General features: G+C 37.8%; 1 protein-coding gene across 1 annotated transcript in view; it reads left to right on the top strand.

The window, feature by feature from the left end:
* tyw1 (tRNA-yW synthesizing protein 1 homolog) overlaps positions 1 to 18590 on the top strand; it is a gene marked incomplete in the record, with an annotated part of 71152 nt that overhangs the window by 14251 nt on the left and 38311 nt on the right. Inside the window, 4 exon segments of the mRNA NM_001102797.2 lie at positions 3471 to 3597; positions 9630 to 9682; positions 10616 to 10734; positions 12615 to 12724. Coding sequence (NP_001096267.1) covers positions 3471 to 3597; positions 9630 to 9682; positions 10616 to 10734; positions 12615 to 12724 — 409 coding nt within the window.

Genomic DNA, 18590 nt, shown 5'->3' on the forward strand with positions numbered 1-18590 from the left:
AAAGTAATGGAAGGAAGAATAGATATGTGTGGGGGAGTGATTAAGAGACTAAATAATGCGAGTGAAGAGAGAAGGAAAAATTGTTTGGAGACTGGGCCCACAGTCTAAGGTTTTCTGGTGGACCCCTTGCACCCTAGTCTGAAACTGTGCTGATGAGAACCAAATATACTTTTCAGTTCCTTCGTTAACAATAGAAACTTGGGCTCAAATCTCTAACTGCCTAGCAATTTCCAAGTGGATAAATACACCTCAAACTGAACTGAACTTCTTTCCACCTAAGCCTGGTCCTACTTCCCCCTTTTTATTATCTTCATTGATGTCACACTTAATTACCCTGTCAACTGGGCACTTTTTCTGGGGATGATATCTGACTTCTCTCTCTTCTTCTCTGACCATATTAACACCGCTGTCAAAACCTTTTCTTAAGCTGGTCATACACGCACCGATAATATCGTACAAAACCTTGTTTCATACGATATTCGGTGTGTGTATGGCAAGTCGGCAAGTCCACCGATATCGCAGGAGGCTGCTGATATTGGTCGACTCGCCGATCGGCCAGGTTTAAAGATTTTGATCAGGCGCCATAGAATGCGCCTGAGCAAAATCTGCTGTCAGGGCTGTATCGGCAGAAGGAGGTAGAAATCCTATTGTTTCTACCTCCTTATCTGCCGTTTCAGCCCTGAAAGTTAGTGGCGGGTCTGACGATCGCAGATCGCCACGTGTGTGGCCACCTTTACACAGTATTGCCAAAATCTATCCCTTTCTTTCACCTGCAGCAGCTAAGATGTTCATGCAAGCTCTCCTATCCCTACTAGAATACTGTAACCTTTTACTAACTGGCCCCCCTAACTTCCATCTCTCCCCCCTACAGTCTCTATGGAATACTGCTGTCAGAATTCTTCTCTGGTCCAATTGGGGACAGGCCCCTCCTCTGGTTAAGTCCTTATCATAGCTTGGCATAAAACAAGAATAGTTTACAAACTCTTTGTCATAAACTTAAAAGCCCTTCATTCCTCTGCATCTCACTACATCTCTTTTCTTGTGTCCAGTGTCGGACTGGGGTGCCAAGGGCCCACCATAAAACCTTGGACCTTAGGCCCACTCTCCTCTTCTCTCTTCGCTCACTTTCTTTAGTCTCTTAATTACTTCTTTATGCATACTATTATCTATACTTTCCTTAATTACCTCTGCTTCTTCTCATATAGAATTGAGTAATGGCCATGGTATAGGCATGCAAGGCAAATGGTTGGGTGAGCAGGAGGCCCCAATGACACCTGGGCCCACTGGGAGTTTTCTTGGTACCCTGGTGGGCAAATCCGACACTACTTGTGTCTCCATACATTCCTTGCTAACTCCTTGCTCCTCTCAGTGCAAACGCTTGGTTGCTAAGCTTGGCTTGTTTTATTGCTGCACCCCCAGTACTACTGCTGTTCCCCCCTCCTTTAACTTTAACCTACCAGAGCATGTGAAAGGTGAGGGGTACCACTTTAAATAGCAGTGCATATTATTGATTTGCCACCTCTAAAACGTGAAATAGTTTTTGTGAAACATGCTTTAAAATGTTTCTACATCAGTCATTTTAAATGCTTTGTGAGTATTGCCAGTCTTTTTTTAATTGTTAAATGCCCAATATCATTTTCTAACACTGACATGTAAAGACACCACAATGCACCTTCTGCATACAAGATTTAGCTATACAAGATAGCTAACAATTCAGACTTCAAATACAACACGCTGCTTGAGTTTATGAATAGTGAAACCTCTTAATAGTATTTAAAAAATATTTTTGGAAAGTGCACATTTTGGGGAATACGAGATGGATGAATGTCCAAGCTACAAGCTATGCTAAAAATTCCTTTTATTGAATCAGCAGTGAAACGTGTAGCATCTTTACTCCAACAAGCGTGAATGTCAATCTCTCCAGAGAGAACAGAGACCCCCCTTTAGTCAGAGGCTGCCCAGTGTATGTAAATCATGAAGACCCAAAAAAAAATGCAAACTGTAGATCTGCTAAAGTAACCTCATAATGTCATATATATATTTAAAAAAAAAAAAAAAAAAAAACCCCTTAAACCTGAGATAAAGAAATGGGTATAAATATGACTCTGTATGTATGTACATCTTTATTTATAAAGCGCTACTTATGTACGCAGCACTGTACAGTAGAATTCATTAATACAGACAGGGGGTTAAAAATAATGGATAAATCCAAAATGGATAAATACAAAGTACAACAATAAATACAATAAATACAAGGTGCAGTTGCAATAAGAGTCAGAAACACAAGATGAAGGAGGTCCCTGCCCCGTAGAGCTTACAATCTATATACAATCTCTGTATGCAAAACTAGCACACCATATATCCTTCGAAATGTTATTTTTTTCCCCAAAACCATCGGAAAGATTGAAAGATTTTAGTTTACTGCATTATTTATCCTGCTAGCTATTGAAAATACAAATTGCTCTAATATTGAATGTTGAAAACAATATTTTTCTAAAAATTGTATCACAGCTGGCATTTCACAGAATCTTAACTCTAAATTTGGGAAAATTAGTAGGTGTATACATTGATCCCTGCACTACATGCTTATGTAAATTTGCAATTTAAATATTTTATGTTAAGGGTGTTATCAAAATGCAAAGATTTAAAAAAAAAAAAAAAAAATAATAAATTTAACATTAAGGATGAAAACCTTGTAATTTACAATTTTTTTTTTGTTTTGGCTTGGGCTTGAGCCACATTTTAGACATTACTAAGGATTGGCCACACATAAAGAGTTTTGTTGCATTATTGTTGTCCTATCTATTTTACCACTCTGAGGAGGAGAATAAAACTCTCCTACCCTCCCCCCTTTCCTTTTTAATGTAACTGGGGATTGCTGTGATTGTGCTTTTTCCTGTCTAGTGGCAGACACATCGCTCAAAAAGGGTCAACTACATTTTCAAAGAATTTGTGCTAGACAGAATGAGGCACAATCATAGCAATTTCTATTCGCTTTATCCCTCACAGGGATAAATTGCTGGGGTGACCAAACACTACAAATCTCTTCATGTGTTTTGTACCCTAAAGCAGAACTATACTAAAACTTTAATTAAAAAAAAAAAAAAGATAATATATATCCACATCAATAATCTGTCAACAAATCTTGCAAACTGGCATGTATATCAGTAATAATTTTTTAGGGATTTTTTATGCAGTATATTTTTAGGAGTGCAATGATTATGGTTATAGTTTCCTTCAACTCCGTGTGTAATATTATGTCAGATGCTCACGCTCTGAGCAAGACAAGAGCCTTATTGTGGCACTAGTAGTAATTCACTAACAGAAACCTAAAATATGTGAGTCCACTCTTATGCAATGCAGCCTCAAAGGATGAAGATATTCATTTTTCATTTTTGTGGAACATTTTTAGGAAAACTGCTTTTTGTCTTCATTTTCTTTTTCCCCCCGCAATCCTTTATCCTAAACAGAGAGAGCAGGACACTAATGAAGAGGCTAGAAATCGAGGGAAATCTTTACAAAGTGATGAAGCCAAAGAGAAGGAAGAACCAAGAGAAATGATTACTCCTGCTCTCCAGGAGGCTCTTACTAAACAAGGTATAGTAAGAATGGCAAGGACGTGTGTTATGTGTTCGTGACATAAGTATCCTGATATGCATTAGACCTAACAGACTAATGAGCTGTTTACTGAACAAAGGTTTTGGTTCCCTACTTCATTAGATTGTTTTGCAGTCTGCACAGTTCTCTTAACACATGTAGAATCTGACAGGTTAAATGAAAACTAGAACACACAGCTTCAACCATTAAATGCTGCATATTTACTGCAAATATATATATATATTTTGTGACACGCTTGCTTCCTGTACACGTAATTAGCAATGGTAGGCAGGCATGCATAGGATCTGGAGCATAGAGACAGGGACACCTCGTCTTCAGGCAAAACACAGGTTTATTTAGGGCCAATTCTTCCCAAAAGAAACCTAAGACAGTTCATAAACAGTTCAGGGTTGTGATATGTCCCTCCTTCAGGGCTCTCACCTTCCAGGGTTACTTCCACACTCTGGAACACTCAGGCTTCACATTAAGCCTTGCTGACTCCTCCCCTCCCTGCAGTGGCAAGAGGCACCCCCAGCTCCTCTGGGAGTTACTAACACAGGCAGGCAGAAACACCAAATAATGATCTTTTCCGTTGCATCTCTCACAATATAATATATAATATACAAGTGTCCTTTGGTGACAAATTAAAAAAAAAAAAAAAAGTATTCCCCTAAACTGGAACTGCACCGGTTTTTAAAACATTGCTTTGCATAGGAACCTTATTATCATGGGGGGGGTAAGTTGGTTGATGAGAATTGGTAAAAAGCAGAAATTTTGAACTCTTATTTTTCATCTGTCTATACATCTGAGGAGCCAGCTAATGAAGGCTTCCCTTTTAATATGACCAGTTCTAGTAATTTAGCTACTAACGCATGGGTCACTCGGGAGGAAATTCAAGAGACTTGAACATGTAAAGGTAAACAAAGGCCCACGACCGCATGGGATAAATCCCCGGGTATTAAATGAGCTTGGCGCTGTGATTGCCAAGCCTCTTCACTTAATTTTTCAGGATTCATTGAGGTCTGGCATGGTGCTGAGAGACTGGCGAATTGCTAATGTGGTGCCGTTATTTAAAAAGGGATCCCATTCTCAGCCTGAAAACTATAGGCCTGTTAGTCTGACATCAGTAGTAGGAAAGCTTTTGGAAGGGGTAATAAGGGATAGGGTACTTGAATATGTTGCAGTTCACAATACTATAGGTTTGTGCCAGCATGGTTTTATGCATAACAGATTTTGCCAGACTAATTTAGTCGCCTTTTATCAGGAGGTGAGCAGGAACCTCGATGCTGGAATGGCAGTTGATGTCATCTACTTGGACTTTGATAAAGCGTTTGATACAGTACCTCACAGAAGGTTAATGATCAAATTGATAAAAAGAATATTGGCCTACAACATAATATTTGTAATTGGATAAAGAACTGGCTGAAGGATAAATTACAAAGGGTGGTTGTAAATGGAACATTTTCTAATTGGACCAGTGTTGTTAGTGGAGTCCTGCAGGGGTCAGTCCTTGGTCCTTTGCTTTTTAACTTATTTATTAATGTCCTGGAGGTGGGCATAGAGATTAGTGTTTCTATTTTTGCTGACGACACTAAATTGTGCAAAACTATAAGTTCCATGCAGGATGCTGCCGCTTTGAAGAGCGATTTGACAAAATTAGAAAATGAGGTTCAATATGGACAAGTGCAAAGTTATGCACTTAGGTAGAAATAATATATGGATGAGTTCGTGAACAAGCATAATATCCAAGGCTATTGTGATACTAATATCTGCGGTTAGTATTAGTGGTTGTATGTAAAGTTTATGTATGTGAGTGTATAGATTGGTAAGAATAGGTTGTGTGTGCTGGGTTTACTTGGAAGGGTTAAACTTGTTGGACTCTGGTCTTTTTTCAACCCTATGTAATTATGTAACTATATGAATATGACCTAAAACATTCTTTGCATGTAAAGAGTTTTGCCAATCAACAGTCAGAAAGATTGTGTACAAATGGAGGAAATTGAAGACCGTTGTTATCCTACCCAGAAGTGGTCAAACAACTCCAACTGCAAGATGTGTAATAGTCTGATAGGTTACAAAAGAACCCAGGGTAACTTCTAAGCAACTGAATGTCTCACATTGGTGAATGTTGATGTTCATGGGTCCGCCATCAGAAGAGCACTGAACTGTAATGGTGTGTATGGGAGGGTAGCAAGGAGAGAGCCACTGTACTCCTCCAAAAATATAGCTGACGGTCTACAGTTTGCCAAAGATCATGTGGAGAAACCAGAAGGATACTGAAAAAATGTTTTGTGAACGGATGAAGCCAAAATAGAACTTTTTGGCTTAAATGAGGAGCGTTGCATTTGGAAAAAGTAAAACACTGCATTCCAGCGTAAGAACCTTATCCCATCTGTGAAAAATGGTGGTACGAGTGTTCTGGTTTGGGCTTGTTTTGCTGCATCTGAGCTGGACAGCTTGCCATCATTGAAGGAACACTAAATTCTGAACTATGCCAAAGAATTCTAAAGGAAAATGTCAAGACATCTGTCTGTGACCTGAATATCTGAGTAACAGTTACTGCAAACATTTAGTTGCAGTTATTGCTGCACAAGGTGGTCACACCAAATACTGATAGCACGATTAACTTACTTTTGCGATATGCAGATGTTATTTTTTTTTATATTTTAGTATGGCAGCCCACACTTATAGGAATAAATATAAATAGGCAGATTTATGAGGCTTTTTAAGCAATATGTTTTACTGAATGTAGAAAAACAAAAGAATGTTCTGTTCATATACACTTATACAGTATAGTTTACTGTATGTTCATTCTGATAAAGTATAGAATTCTCTTGTATGTACAATTGTGACTTATCTTTGAATGTACAGAAGTTTAACAGCGTCCTGTTGGCATTACTGCTGGATGTATTTCTTTCTAACAAAGTGAATTTACTGTTGCCATTGGAAAATGAAATATTAGTTCCCTAGTCATATCCAGTTTCATGGCCTTTACCTGAGAATGTCTATTAAAAGACCTCTTTTCATTAAAATGCACATGGCAATATGACCTTCAAATAGCAAATTGAATTAATTAAAAAAGTATTTTATGGTAATTGCCTTTTCTGCTGTTTTCGGGTGTGCATTTTGAAATATGACTTAATTTATAGGTTATATGGGTCATTTAGTACTGCAAGTGCAGTGAGCAAAGTACACTGTAGTCACCAGGGGGAGTTGCTTCTGATGTGACTGCGGATGATGCATTAAAATCAACGCAAATACACACGCTCAATATGAATCGGGCAAAATCTGGTCATTTTTTACCATTTCGCATGTGGTATGGACAACCTATTCAGTTGGCACAACTGTGCTACTGTGATTACTCAGGCAGCTTTGGAAACCCTCATGCTACACCCTGTTTTGGAGGTGGTGATAGGTCCAATAGGTGCAACTGTGCTCTGCTTACATCAGAAAGCAGGAAGGACAGCATAGGACCAAGTGCAACTATATGAAGTCCAAGGAGCAGTTTTGCGGCAAGGAGCTATAATAGGATTTTTTTGCTTTTTTCAACTGTGATATTGGTCGCAAATAAACTTTTTTACAATTTATTTAAAGGCTTTGTTCAAAAGACAGATAATCCTCAGCTAGAAGGGTTGGATGTGGTACTCAGCTTCTACCTAACTTTGTTAGAATGCTGCTCCATCTGCCACACGGAAAACTGCACAGTTTACTGCTTCAGATAAAGATGACCATTTTCGTCAGGTCATTGTTTCATCGTCTAGTGGAAAATTAAGGACACACATTTAAGAGTATACATTATAGGATATTTTCAGAAAAGATCATTGATCTGTGTTTGCCATAAAATAATATAATGTTATAATATTTTACATTTGTTTTGCAGTTTTCTAACAGCAGATAAGCAACTTACTCCACATTTGGCTATTTAATTATAATTAATTATATGAAGCCTCATATGTTTGTCATGTTGAGATGATTGCTGTAATCAAGTCTTTGGTTAATTTTTCCTCTTAGATTCAATTCTTATTTTTTAACAGATACTTCTTTCTATAGAAATCACCTGCTTATGTGATTTAAATGATTCAACATCAATCACATTCATCCAAAGCAGCTGCTCTGTGACCAAAGGGAATTGTTGAAAACATCATGTTCTTAAATTTATACTTGCTCTACTTAACATGTATCTATTTAAAATGTTAGAACTTTTTACTGAGTACTGAATTGTTAAAAGTATTGTTACCCTGTTTACTACAGGTATGGGACCCATTATCCAGAATTCTCGGGATCTGGGGCTTTCCGGATAAAGGGGCTTTCCGTAATTCGGATCTCCTACTTTTAAGTCTAGTAAAAAAATTATTTATACAGTAATTAAACCCAGTAGGATTGTTTTGCCTCCCATAAGGGTTAATTCTATCTTAGTTGAGATCAAGTGCAAGGTACTGTTTTATTATTACAGCGAAAAAGGAAACCATTTTTAAAAATGTGAATTATTTGATTACAATGCAGTCTATGGGAGATAGCCTTTCCGTAATTCAGAACTTTCTGGATAAGGGGTCCGATAGCTGTACTATATATATACACACACAAAATGCAAATCTTATAAACCCTATATTTAATAGAAAAGAAACTTTATTGTTTAATGAAAAATATATTCTCAATTTGAATTTCATGCATGCAATTCATTTCAAAAACGTTGAGACAGAGGCATGTTTACCACTGTGTTGCATCACCTCTTATTTTAACAACACTTTGTAATCATTTTGGAACTAAGAATTTCTGTAGTTTTGAAAGTGAAATGTTGCCATTCTTGGCTAAGATAGTGATTCAGCTGCTCAACAGTGTTTGTGTATTTGTACAGCCGACAGGCCAGTTTAGCATCCTTTTTTTTTTTTTTTTTTTTTAACTATGGTGCCATGTTTTTGTAAAAAGATATGGCCTTGATGGCAGAATATATTGCTCCAATATAAATATATATATATATATATATATATATATATATATATATATATATATATATATATATATATATATATTTATTTTTTGGTATGGTCCTCTTTAGACCACAGGACCTACTGTCCATGGTTTCCAAAAAGAATTTTGATTCTTCAGACCAGTTTTCCACTTTATTATGACTTATTAAATCTAAAGGTGGCCCTACATGCTGTGATCTGCTCTTTTGGTGAGGTCCCCACACAAGCAGATCTTCTCCTGATAGATCCTGATGGCTCTGTGCCCAGTTGAGATCTGCCCAATTTTAGGCCAGATATCATTTGGGTAGGCCCGTCAGGGATGCCAATACACGGGCAGATAAGATAGCAAGTCGGTCTAAAGGACTAGAATTGGCAGCTGAAATCTGCTTGTGTATGGCCACCTTTAGATGAGCTTTGGGCCCAAAGAAGGCAGTGGTGTCTCTGGATCATTTTTATATAAGGTTTTAACTTTGATTTCAGGATGTAGTGATGAACTGTGTTCACAGATAATGGTCTTCTGAATTATTGCTGAGAATTTCCACTACAGAATTAATTGTTTTTATTGCATTGCTGTCTTTGGCCCTGAAGATCACTGACATCTACTATTGTCTTCTACCCAATATCTAATGACAAACGGGGTGGTTTAAACTGGCACATTTCTGATCAGTAATTGGCTGTCAAAGTGCTCTGGTGCTTTCAGGCAGTTATTAAGTGTCTGGATTGCACTCCGGTTTCTCATTGTGTTACCAGTCTTTACAATTAGAACCTTTAATGGCAGTGAAGGTGAACATGTAGTAGAAAAGTGCTTACTTTATATAGCAGTACAACAGATACTGTATTTATTGCCAATTGAACACAAACAAAGTTATAATAAACAGAAGACATATATAATATATCATATGTAGGCTAAAAACATTTTTAATATAAAATTACTTTTTTTCCTATTTAATCCTGATCAACAAAAATAAAATGAAAATTTGACTGCCACAAAATTGTCACTGCTGTGTAGAGTGCTTAATAAATATTTTACAGTTACAGTCCTAAACCTTCTCTGTAAATTTTCAGGTTACAGACTGATTGGAAGCCACTCTGGTGTTAAACTTTGCAGGTGGACAAAGGTATTTTTTGTTTTTTCCATTTATTTAACACATGTCTCATGTAGCTTTTTAAAATGTATGTTCACCTTTGAATCAGCTTTTAGTATGATGTCTGGGACAATTTGTAATTGTTGTTTTTTTATTTTTTGTGGTCTTTTAAATATTTTGCTTGTTCTTTAGCAGCTCTCCTGTTGATAGCTATCATATTGTTGCTAGGGTCTGATTTACTCTAGTGATCAGGCAGTGGTTTGGCCAGCTGGAAGCTACATAGGAGAGGCTTGTAGAGAAAAATAAGAAAAAAAATAGCAATAATTGTTCCCTTATAGACAAATAGCTTTTTTTTTATTCGGGTGCAGGCACAGGTAGGAGCGTATGGCTGTTCAAGAACTCATCCAAGCCCCTCTTAAAGGCATTAACGGAATCTGCCATTACAACATCACTAGGAAGGGCATTCCACAACCTAACTGCCAGCACCATGAAAAACCACCTATGCTGCTTCAAATGAAAGTTCTGTTCTGTCCCCTTTTTATGGAAAAAAAGAAAACTTCCTATATGTCTATAATCCCCTCTAATGTACTTGTACAGAGTAATCATGTTTTAATTTTAACCTAACCGTTTCTTGTTGCCATGGTAACAGTAACTGGCACCTATTATTTCTTTACCAGACAGAAGGGCAGAATTGGAAACCAATCCAAAGAAACTCCACCCAAAAACAGTTGTTAACTTTGTTTAGACTTAGCATTGTAAAATAATATTTATCAGTGGTATTTATTTGTAAATGAGTATGTTCTCCATACTCACTCCAGAGTGTCTCCGTCATTATATAGCTGTTTCATTCTAGTAATATGTTTATAGTTAAAACAGCAGTGTGTCTAAAATATTTTCTTTACATACTGCATGCAGTAGAACATGAATTTATCTTTTATACACATTTATGTTTTCTTATTTTCTCAGTCTATGCTGCGTGGAAGAGGAGGCTGCTACAAACATACGTTCTATGGCATTGAAAGTCATCGCTGCATGGAAACTACACCAAGCCTTGCATGTGCTAATAAATGTGTCTTCTGCTGGAGGTGCACTTCTTTATATGATATTGTGAACCACTGTTAAATTTCACTGGTTTGTCCTTATTATTCTTGGAAAAGCTAAAAAAAAAACTGCAATACCCTGAGTTATTCTATGATATTTTATGACTTATAATTTATGACAATATGACATACTTTAGTCCTGTCCTTTATACTGTGTGAATGTGTATAAAAAGCCCCCATTTGAAAAATATTATTATTGTTAAAAAAAAAATTATAAGTCACGTCGGAATTCATGAGGCTCCTCTGTGACTTGTAGTATCCTTCTGTTTTACAGTAGGGTGTGCTTTATTCACGATATAATTTTTTATATAACTTTTCCCTGCCAACATTCTCCAAAATGTAATGGTTTTGTGTTTTTTATTTTATTTTTTTTATTTTTTTCATAGTTTGTAGCATGTATTCAAAATGTATTAGCAGTAATAATTACCTAATCACAACTGTATAATCACACTCACGTTTAAGGGCTCATACAAGCGTTCCTTCCTGTGTTGCCCTGTGGTAGTGTTCTCCTGCATTTCACCCCAGGGGAGCACAGAAACAAATGCATTCCATACTTCAGTATGTGCCTGTATTCACACAGGTTCATGTAAGTGCCGAATGCAGGTGGAACACAGCATGTTGTATTCCACCTGCATTCGGCAATAAGATGCACCTGTCTCAGTACAGGCACATACGGAAGTATGGAAAGCATTTCTTCCAGTGGTGGAACACAGTTGAACACACCGCAGGGGAATGCAGGAATGAGCCCTTGTATGAGCCCTTAGGATACACCTTTAAATCATTGGTAAATCATAGTAGCTGAGTCTAAATGCTGCTTACATATTGATATTGGAAATGCTATAGCCCCATAAATAATGGAAAACTAGATTAGAGCCCACATATCTGACAACAGCTTCAGGGCATAATTCAAGTAACAGACTGTGAGAAGGAGCTGAGCTGAATGCTTTCTGAAACTTTGGTTTTCTGGAAGCTTTGGGTTAAGCTTAGTAATGTATTTTTGGCCATAATGGCATACAGGGGATGTGATAAGAGCACTGACAGTTCAGTTGTAGGACACACTGATTATTTTAGTAATTGCTAAAGCAAAAAGAAGAATGCCTCTTTGTTTTAAGATCACATCTATCGGCAGCATTTCATTCTAAAGCATGGCATAGATCCAAAACAATACAGTTTGTCAATGAAATACCTAGATATTGAGCCAAAATCCCATTCAAAATAACAGCCTTTTATGTTTTAGACTGCAGTACCATACCATTTGTTTTAAATAACCTCATCAGTTGCAATTATGTAAAAACAAGCTGAAATGATTGCATTAGATTTTTCTCCTGGTTAGTATAGCTGCCTTTTCTGCGATCAGCATACTATTTCACTTTTGTAAAGGGAGAAAAATAAGCATATTTAATGAACAGTTCAGATCTTGAGACAATTAACTGTATCCTATCTATCTGTAATATATATAATATGGTACCATTCTGCTGGGGTTTTCTGTTGGACTATTTTCGCAACAGACTGAAAGGATAGCCAACTCTTTTGGCCAAGGTGCTCTTTACTTCTAGATGTTGGACTACCTTACATTTTTGAGTTAATCGTGTGCATGCTTTCTTGCAGTTTATTTTATGAATTTAAGGTTCTGCTCCTGTTTAGGAAAGTTTTTTCTGGTAGTTTAATTTATAGCCAAATCATTTATAACATATTTCAGATCTTTCTTGGTGGAATCTCGGGTCCATTATTTAGGAAATAGTTTGCAAATGTAAAATGTGCAATGTAATATGATTTTACCATATTTATCATGCTTCATTTTTGTCTAATTTGCTTATTTTTCATTATTTTTTCAAGTTCTAACATTTTTCAATTTTGTGTTTCAGGCATCATACCAACCCAGTAGGAACTGAATGGAGGTGGAAGATGGACCAGCCTGAGATGATCCTGGAAGAAGCTATTTTAAATCACCAAAACATGATCAAGCAATTTAAAGGTAAGGTACCTCTACTCTAGAATTAAAAACTTTTATAAGGGATCTGGTTAAAGGTTAGTAAGCAGGCCTGACCGCTTAGGTGAGGTTTAAGGGAAATTTTGAAACTCTGCAGGGTTGGAAATGTCTGAAGCTGCTGCGGTGAAGTCCTGTAAACATGCAGGTGAGTAAGTTATGCTGGATATACATTTAAATATCTGCTTATTTGGCCAGTTTACATGAGTGGGATATATCTGCCACTATGCACATGGGGTAGATTTCCACCAAAAATGCTTGTGTCCATTTCTGGCTGAAATTTACCCTCCGTGCACAGTGACCGGGGAATCCCATTCATACCTGTCACATTGTTGGCTTGACAATTGCTTGTACTCACTCTCTTTAGGCTAGCTATACAAGGTATAAAAGTATGTAACTGGGAAGTTTGTGTTGGAGATGCAGTTGAATGGCTGTAGCTGTTAGAGATTTTTGTTAACAATAAAGGGAAAGTTGTGCTCATCACTAAATTTAAAACATTAGATGGAGTTGCATTGATTCTGTGACCACAGAATTCATTGCACTTGCCTATTATCAATATATATAGGACATTAACACATTAAGCTACCAAGAAATGCCCTCCCCTTTAAGCAGAACAGGGAACAGCAGAACAGTATACTTCAAGCAGGCCAACTAGGGGGGGATGACTTTAATGCACATATAGACCTAATTATTTCTAGTCCACAATAGCATGGGTGCACTCATAAATGAGAGCCCAACTTACAATAAGTTGAAATCTTAAAATATTACTCTTAGAATCTCTAGGTGAGGGTAATTTTTTTTTCAGTTGTGATGTAATTTTGTTTTTTTAAAAATCAGAACCCTGTGGATGCCTAAATGAGAATATACAGATTGTTAGCACTGTTGCATCTGTCGTCATGACTAATTGCAAGGTTAATTTGTCTTCACTTTAGTTGCCGAGTGCACTGTAGGGGGCTAACAGAAACTCTGTGCAGTATGTGCCCTCTGTGTCTATCTGATTTATTTGTCCATCTGTCAGGTGATTTGCTGTGTCCTCTCTTGTTTTAGCTAATAATTATAAAATGTTTCAAAATATATAAAAGGGATCACTTAGGTAAGTGTGGGTAGTCTACAGCTTCCCCCATGCATTGTCTCTATGCCCCAACAGCTGAAGGGGGCAAATAAATAGCATCTAAACGGCTACAGCTGATTCTCTTACCTTCTTTGCAAGGCTTGAATGCATTTATAAAGTGTAGTGATTGTAGACTTTCTGGTTTATAAAGGCAGACTAGTAGACAGTGACTTATTTACTATATTGTTAACCCTGAATTCAAATCCTGCTTTTAGTTTTGTCTCTTCAGCATGTGAATCTGTTCTTCAGTATGGGGAGTTGTAGTTTCATAGACAGCACATTCTTGATCAGTGTATGCTACCCCATTATCAGTAGTATTATCATTATTATCATTATTAGAAAAGGTAACCTGTAACCCACTAATAAAAAGCTGTATAATAAAAGGCCCTACCTTTTAGAAATGTATTTGAAGATCTAAGCTGTCAAGCATGTTACCTGCCCCCTTTCTAAACCTCAGGTATACAGGAGGGGCAGGCAAGTACTTTCACTTTTTATTTGGCACTTTCTAGATGTCGTTCCCCCTCTGTCCTCATGGTCTATAATTATGTACCCTGTGCACGGGCATCAGGTCCCCCATTCTGGCATATAAACAAGATTTTGTGATGATAATGCAAAGCTTGCTTTAATAACATTGACCACGAAATGGCATCTGCCTTCTTGCTATGAAGGAAGTGGTAGTAGAGCATAAACCTGCCATAATCTGCCTTCCCTACCCTGCCTGTGTGTGCCATACTCTGCCTGCCCTATGCTGCCTGTGTGCCATACTCTGCCTGCCCTACCTTGCCTGTGTGTGCCATACTCTGCCTGACCTACCACGCCTGTGTGTGTCATACTCTCTCTGCCCTACCATGCCTGTTTGTGCCATACTCTGCCTGCTCTATGCTGCCTGTGTGTATGGCACACACATGCAGCATAGGGCAGGCAGATTATGCACACATAGACAGCATACAGTGACACAATGCTGGCACTGTTCCTACAGTCTGCACAATAACTATATATTAAAAAACTCCTACAGTCTTAGGTGTGAACAATGTGCCTGAGGTGTGAACAATTCAGAGGGTGAACAATGCAGGGATTAAAAGTTGTGAACAGCACCAGGGATTACATATTTAAACAATACAGGGGTAGCCACTTACAGGGCTCTTAATCAAAAATGCTTAATAAATGAGCATATAACACAGAATATGTAGGAATAATGTACTGGGCCTACTGAAATGGGCTTGCTTCTCTGCCATCGTGTAGTATACATGTAGAAATATCTCTCTACTTTTGTAAGCCACCACTATAAATATCCTACTGGGACTTCCTGTACAAGTATATTACTTCATTTAAGTAATCCACTTGTACCTCTCCCACAGAGTTCATAAAACAAGACATAACACATACAACAAGACCAAAACTCCTCGAAATGTGCTCAAACTTTACATAACCTGACAAATTTTGTAAAATGGGAGTGGTATTTAGGGGCGTGGTCACAAAAATGGACATGGTCAAAATGTTTTTGCCAAGTTACGCATTTTTTTTCTCCCTCTTTGCATTTTTTAAATGTTGGAAGGTATGCCCTAGATCACCCTTACTCTTACTAAAAGCTGCTTACCTGAAGGATGGAGAAGGTTTCATCTTTGTATAGACCAAAATGAAATTTACTAACAAGCTCCAATGCACCACATCCAGGGGAGGATATGGAAACAGTAGCCACACAGAAAAAATAAGTTTTGACACCACTCAGGAAACAACATTGAATAGGTGTACAATAACTGTCTCAAAGCCACTGCACTGTAATGTTACTGAGGGCACAGATGACTGCTTACACACCAGTGTTAAAGGAACAGTAACATCAAAAAATTAAAGTGTTTTAAAGTAAATAAAATATAATGTGCTGTTGCTCTGCAAAAAACTGGTGTGTTTGCTACAGAATAGCTACTATATAAATAAGCTGCTGTGTAGCCATGGGGGTAGCCATTCAAGCTGGAAAAAAGGAGAAAAGGCACAGGTTACATAGCAGATAACTAGTAGATAAGCCCCATATAATGGGGGTTTATCTGTTATCTGCTAAGTAACCTGTGCCTTTTCTCCTTTGAATGGCTGCCCCCATGGCTACACAGCAGCTTACTTATATAAAGTATAGTAGTCTTTCTGAGGCAAACACACCAGTTGTAGCAATGCAGGGCAACAGCACATTATATTGTAATTACTTTTTTGGTGTTACTGTTCCTTTAAAAATATATATATATATATTTATTGGTTTAAGAATAACATTTTAAATGGTAGAAGGAATTATTTGCATAGTACAGTGTAATTTAGGAATTAAAACTAAACCATAGAATTAATGAGCCCTTTTAAATATAGTGCTGTAGTCACTATCTAGATATTTTTTAAGCTCCAAAATATCCACTAGGTCTTATTTTCAGGGGATGTCTTATTTTTCCATGAAGAAGAATACAGTACATATTTATTCCATCGTTTGGGTGAGATTTATCGCCCAGCCCTAGGTCGGTATCTTATTTGTGGGGGGGTTACTTATTTTCCGAGGGGGGTGAAAAATCGGGGGGGGTGCCTTACTTTCGGAGGATGTCCTATTTTCGGGGAAACAGGGTATGTGTTGTTTGGCTATATTATGCGGTGATTAACATTACATTTTATGTAACATACAGTATAGTATGCCTTGTACCTTAGACAGTTGAATGTATTTTTGCATGGGAGGGCTGGGGTAAGAGACTGAGCAGTGTTTTGACCACACAACAGCAAAATATGCACTTTTTTTAAACCAGAACACTGGTAGAAATTTTTAGTGGGCCCCTCCGCCCTCCTTTTTACTTAATACACTGTGGAGTGTATTTATTAACCTTGAAGAAAAACATCACCAGTGATGTTTCCCATAGCAACCAATCGGCAATTAACATTTTTAAAAAATGACCGTTCAAATTTATTTATTTATTTTTACCCGCGGTGGTATAATTTAGTGTTTATCCTTTTCTGCAGTTTTATAAAAATATATGAAGAAAATGAAAAATTTATCACATGGCACATAGGCATTTGTCCCCAGTCTAGAATAAAGGTCATACTCAACGTTTTCTTATATCAGTAATTAACTCTTTATTGAAGATTCTAACCTTCAGCGTTTTCATTTACTGCATGATGACTTAAGTGTGTTCAGTATTTATCCTCACTGGCTGAGAGACTCATCTGCAGTATGTTATGATTCACCGTTTGAAAATTCATCATCAGTATTATCCGAGTTTTCAGCTGTTGTCTTTTCTGAAAAGCTTATGGAGGTATGTCATATAGGGACATAGTGCCCATTTGAGTATACAGAGTGAGAGGTGCAATGGAAAAGATCATGGTTTGGTGTGTTTTCCACCAGTGTTAAAGGTGGGATACAAGTAGCAACAGGTAAAATGCCTGGTTTTGCAGCAAGTAATGCTGTGTTTTATGTTACTGGCTTAGGAAAAGCCAAATTAATAGATCCTTGGAGTGAATGGAGGGAGAGCAGGAAAGACCCTCTGTTCCATACTCCACTTAGTACCATATATACTCGAGTATAAGCCGATCTGAATATAAGCCGAGGTACCTAATTTTACCTAAGAAAACTGGAAAAACTTACTGACTCGAGTATAAGCCTAGGGTGGGAAATGCAGCAGCTACTGCTAAGTTTCATCAAAATAAATACCAATAAAATTACATTAAATGAGGCATCAGTGGGGTATATGTTTTTAAATATTTATTTCAAATAAAAACTGTAAACTAGCTCTGTAAGTGGAGGGTCAACAAAAACAATTGTTTTATCAACAATGATACCTTAAGAGTACTCAGCAACCAAGCTAAAACACAAAGGGGCAAATTTACTAACCCACGAATCTGAATCCGAATTGGAAAAATTCCGATTGGAAAACGAACATTTTGCGACTTTTTCGTATTTTTTGCGATTTTTTCGGCGCCTTTACGACTCAATGGCACCCTGCAGCTCCAACCTGGCCCAAGAAAAGTCACCATACTGAAGCTTGAATGAATCCGAATCTTTCGAACTCGGCACGAAGGCTACGAAAAAGTCGCGACTTTTCGCGCAAGTAGTAACGCTACGAAAAAATCGCCAGATTTTGCGCAACATTCGGAATGGCAACGAAAAAGTCGCGACAATTTTCCGAAAAATCACCAAATACCGATCATTACGAAAAAAACGCAATCGGACGCATTCGGCCCGTTCGTGAGTAAGTAATTGTGCCCCAAAGAGTTAAAATCCTTCAAAACTATATATAGTTTATATAGAATATAAAGTGAAATGTCTAGTGCAGAATGGGACAGGTGAGGATGGTAGATGAAGATAAATTTGGGAGCGGGCCAGGGCACTGGAGGGTAAGGTTGCTAGTGGCCTAATTTGCACACAAAGGACAGAGGGTGCTAGTTTGGAGGGACCCATGGCACCCGACTCGAGTATAAGCCGAGGGTGACTTTTTGAGCGCATTTTGGGTGCTGAAGAACTAGGCTTATATTTGAGTATATACAGTGTTGATTGGCCAGCTGTACGGAGCTGCTTGATTAGGCTGCAGGTGAGCAGCAAATAAAAGGGCTGTGGGGTTACACAGGGGTTAGGGTGTTGGAGGTTGATTTTGACTCCAGAAGGTCGCTCTCAGAGCGGGGCACAGAGCAAGAAGGCTGCCGGCCTGTATTAGGAACTCCCAGAGGTGCTGGGAGTGCCACCTGCCACTGCAAGGAGCAGAGGGAGTGGTAACCAAGTGAAGAGTC

Source organism: Xenopus tropicalis, chromosome 2, assembly GCF_000004195.4.
Source record: "Xenopus tropicalis strain Nigerian chromosome 2, UCB_Xtro_10.0, whole genome shotgun sequence".
NCBI lineage: Eukaryota > Metazoa > Chordata > Amphibia > Anura > Pipidae > Xenopus > Xenopus tropicalis.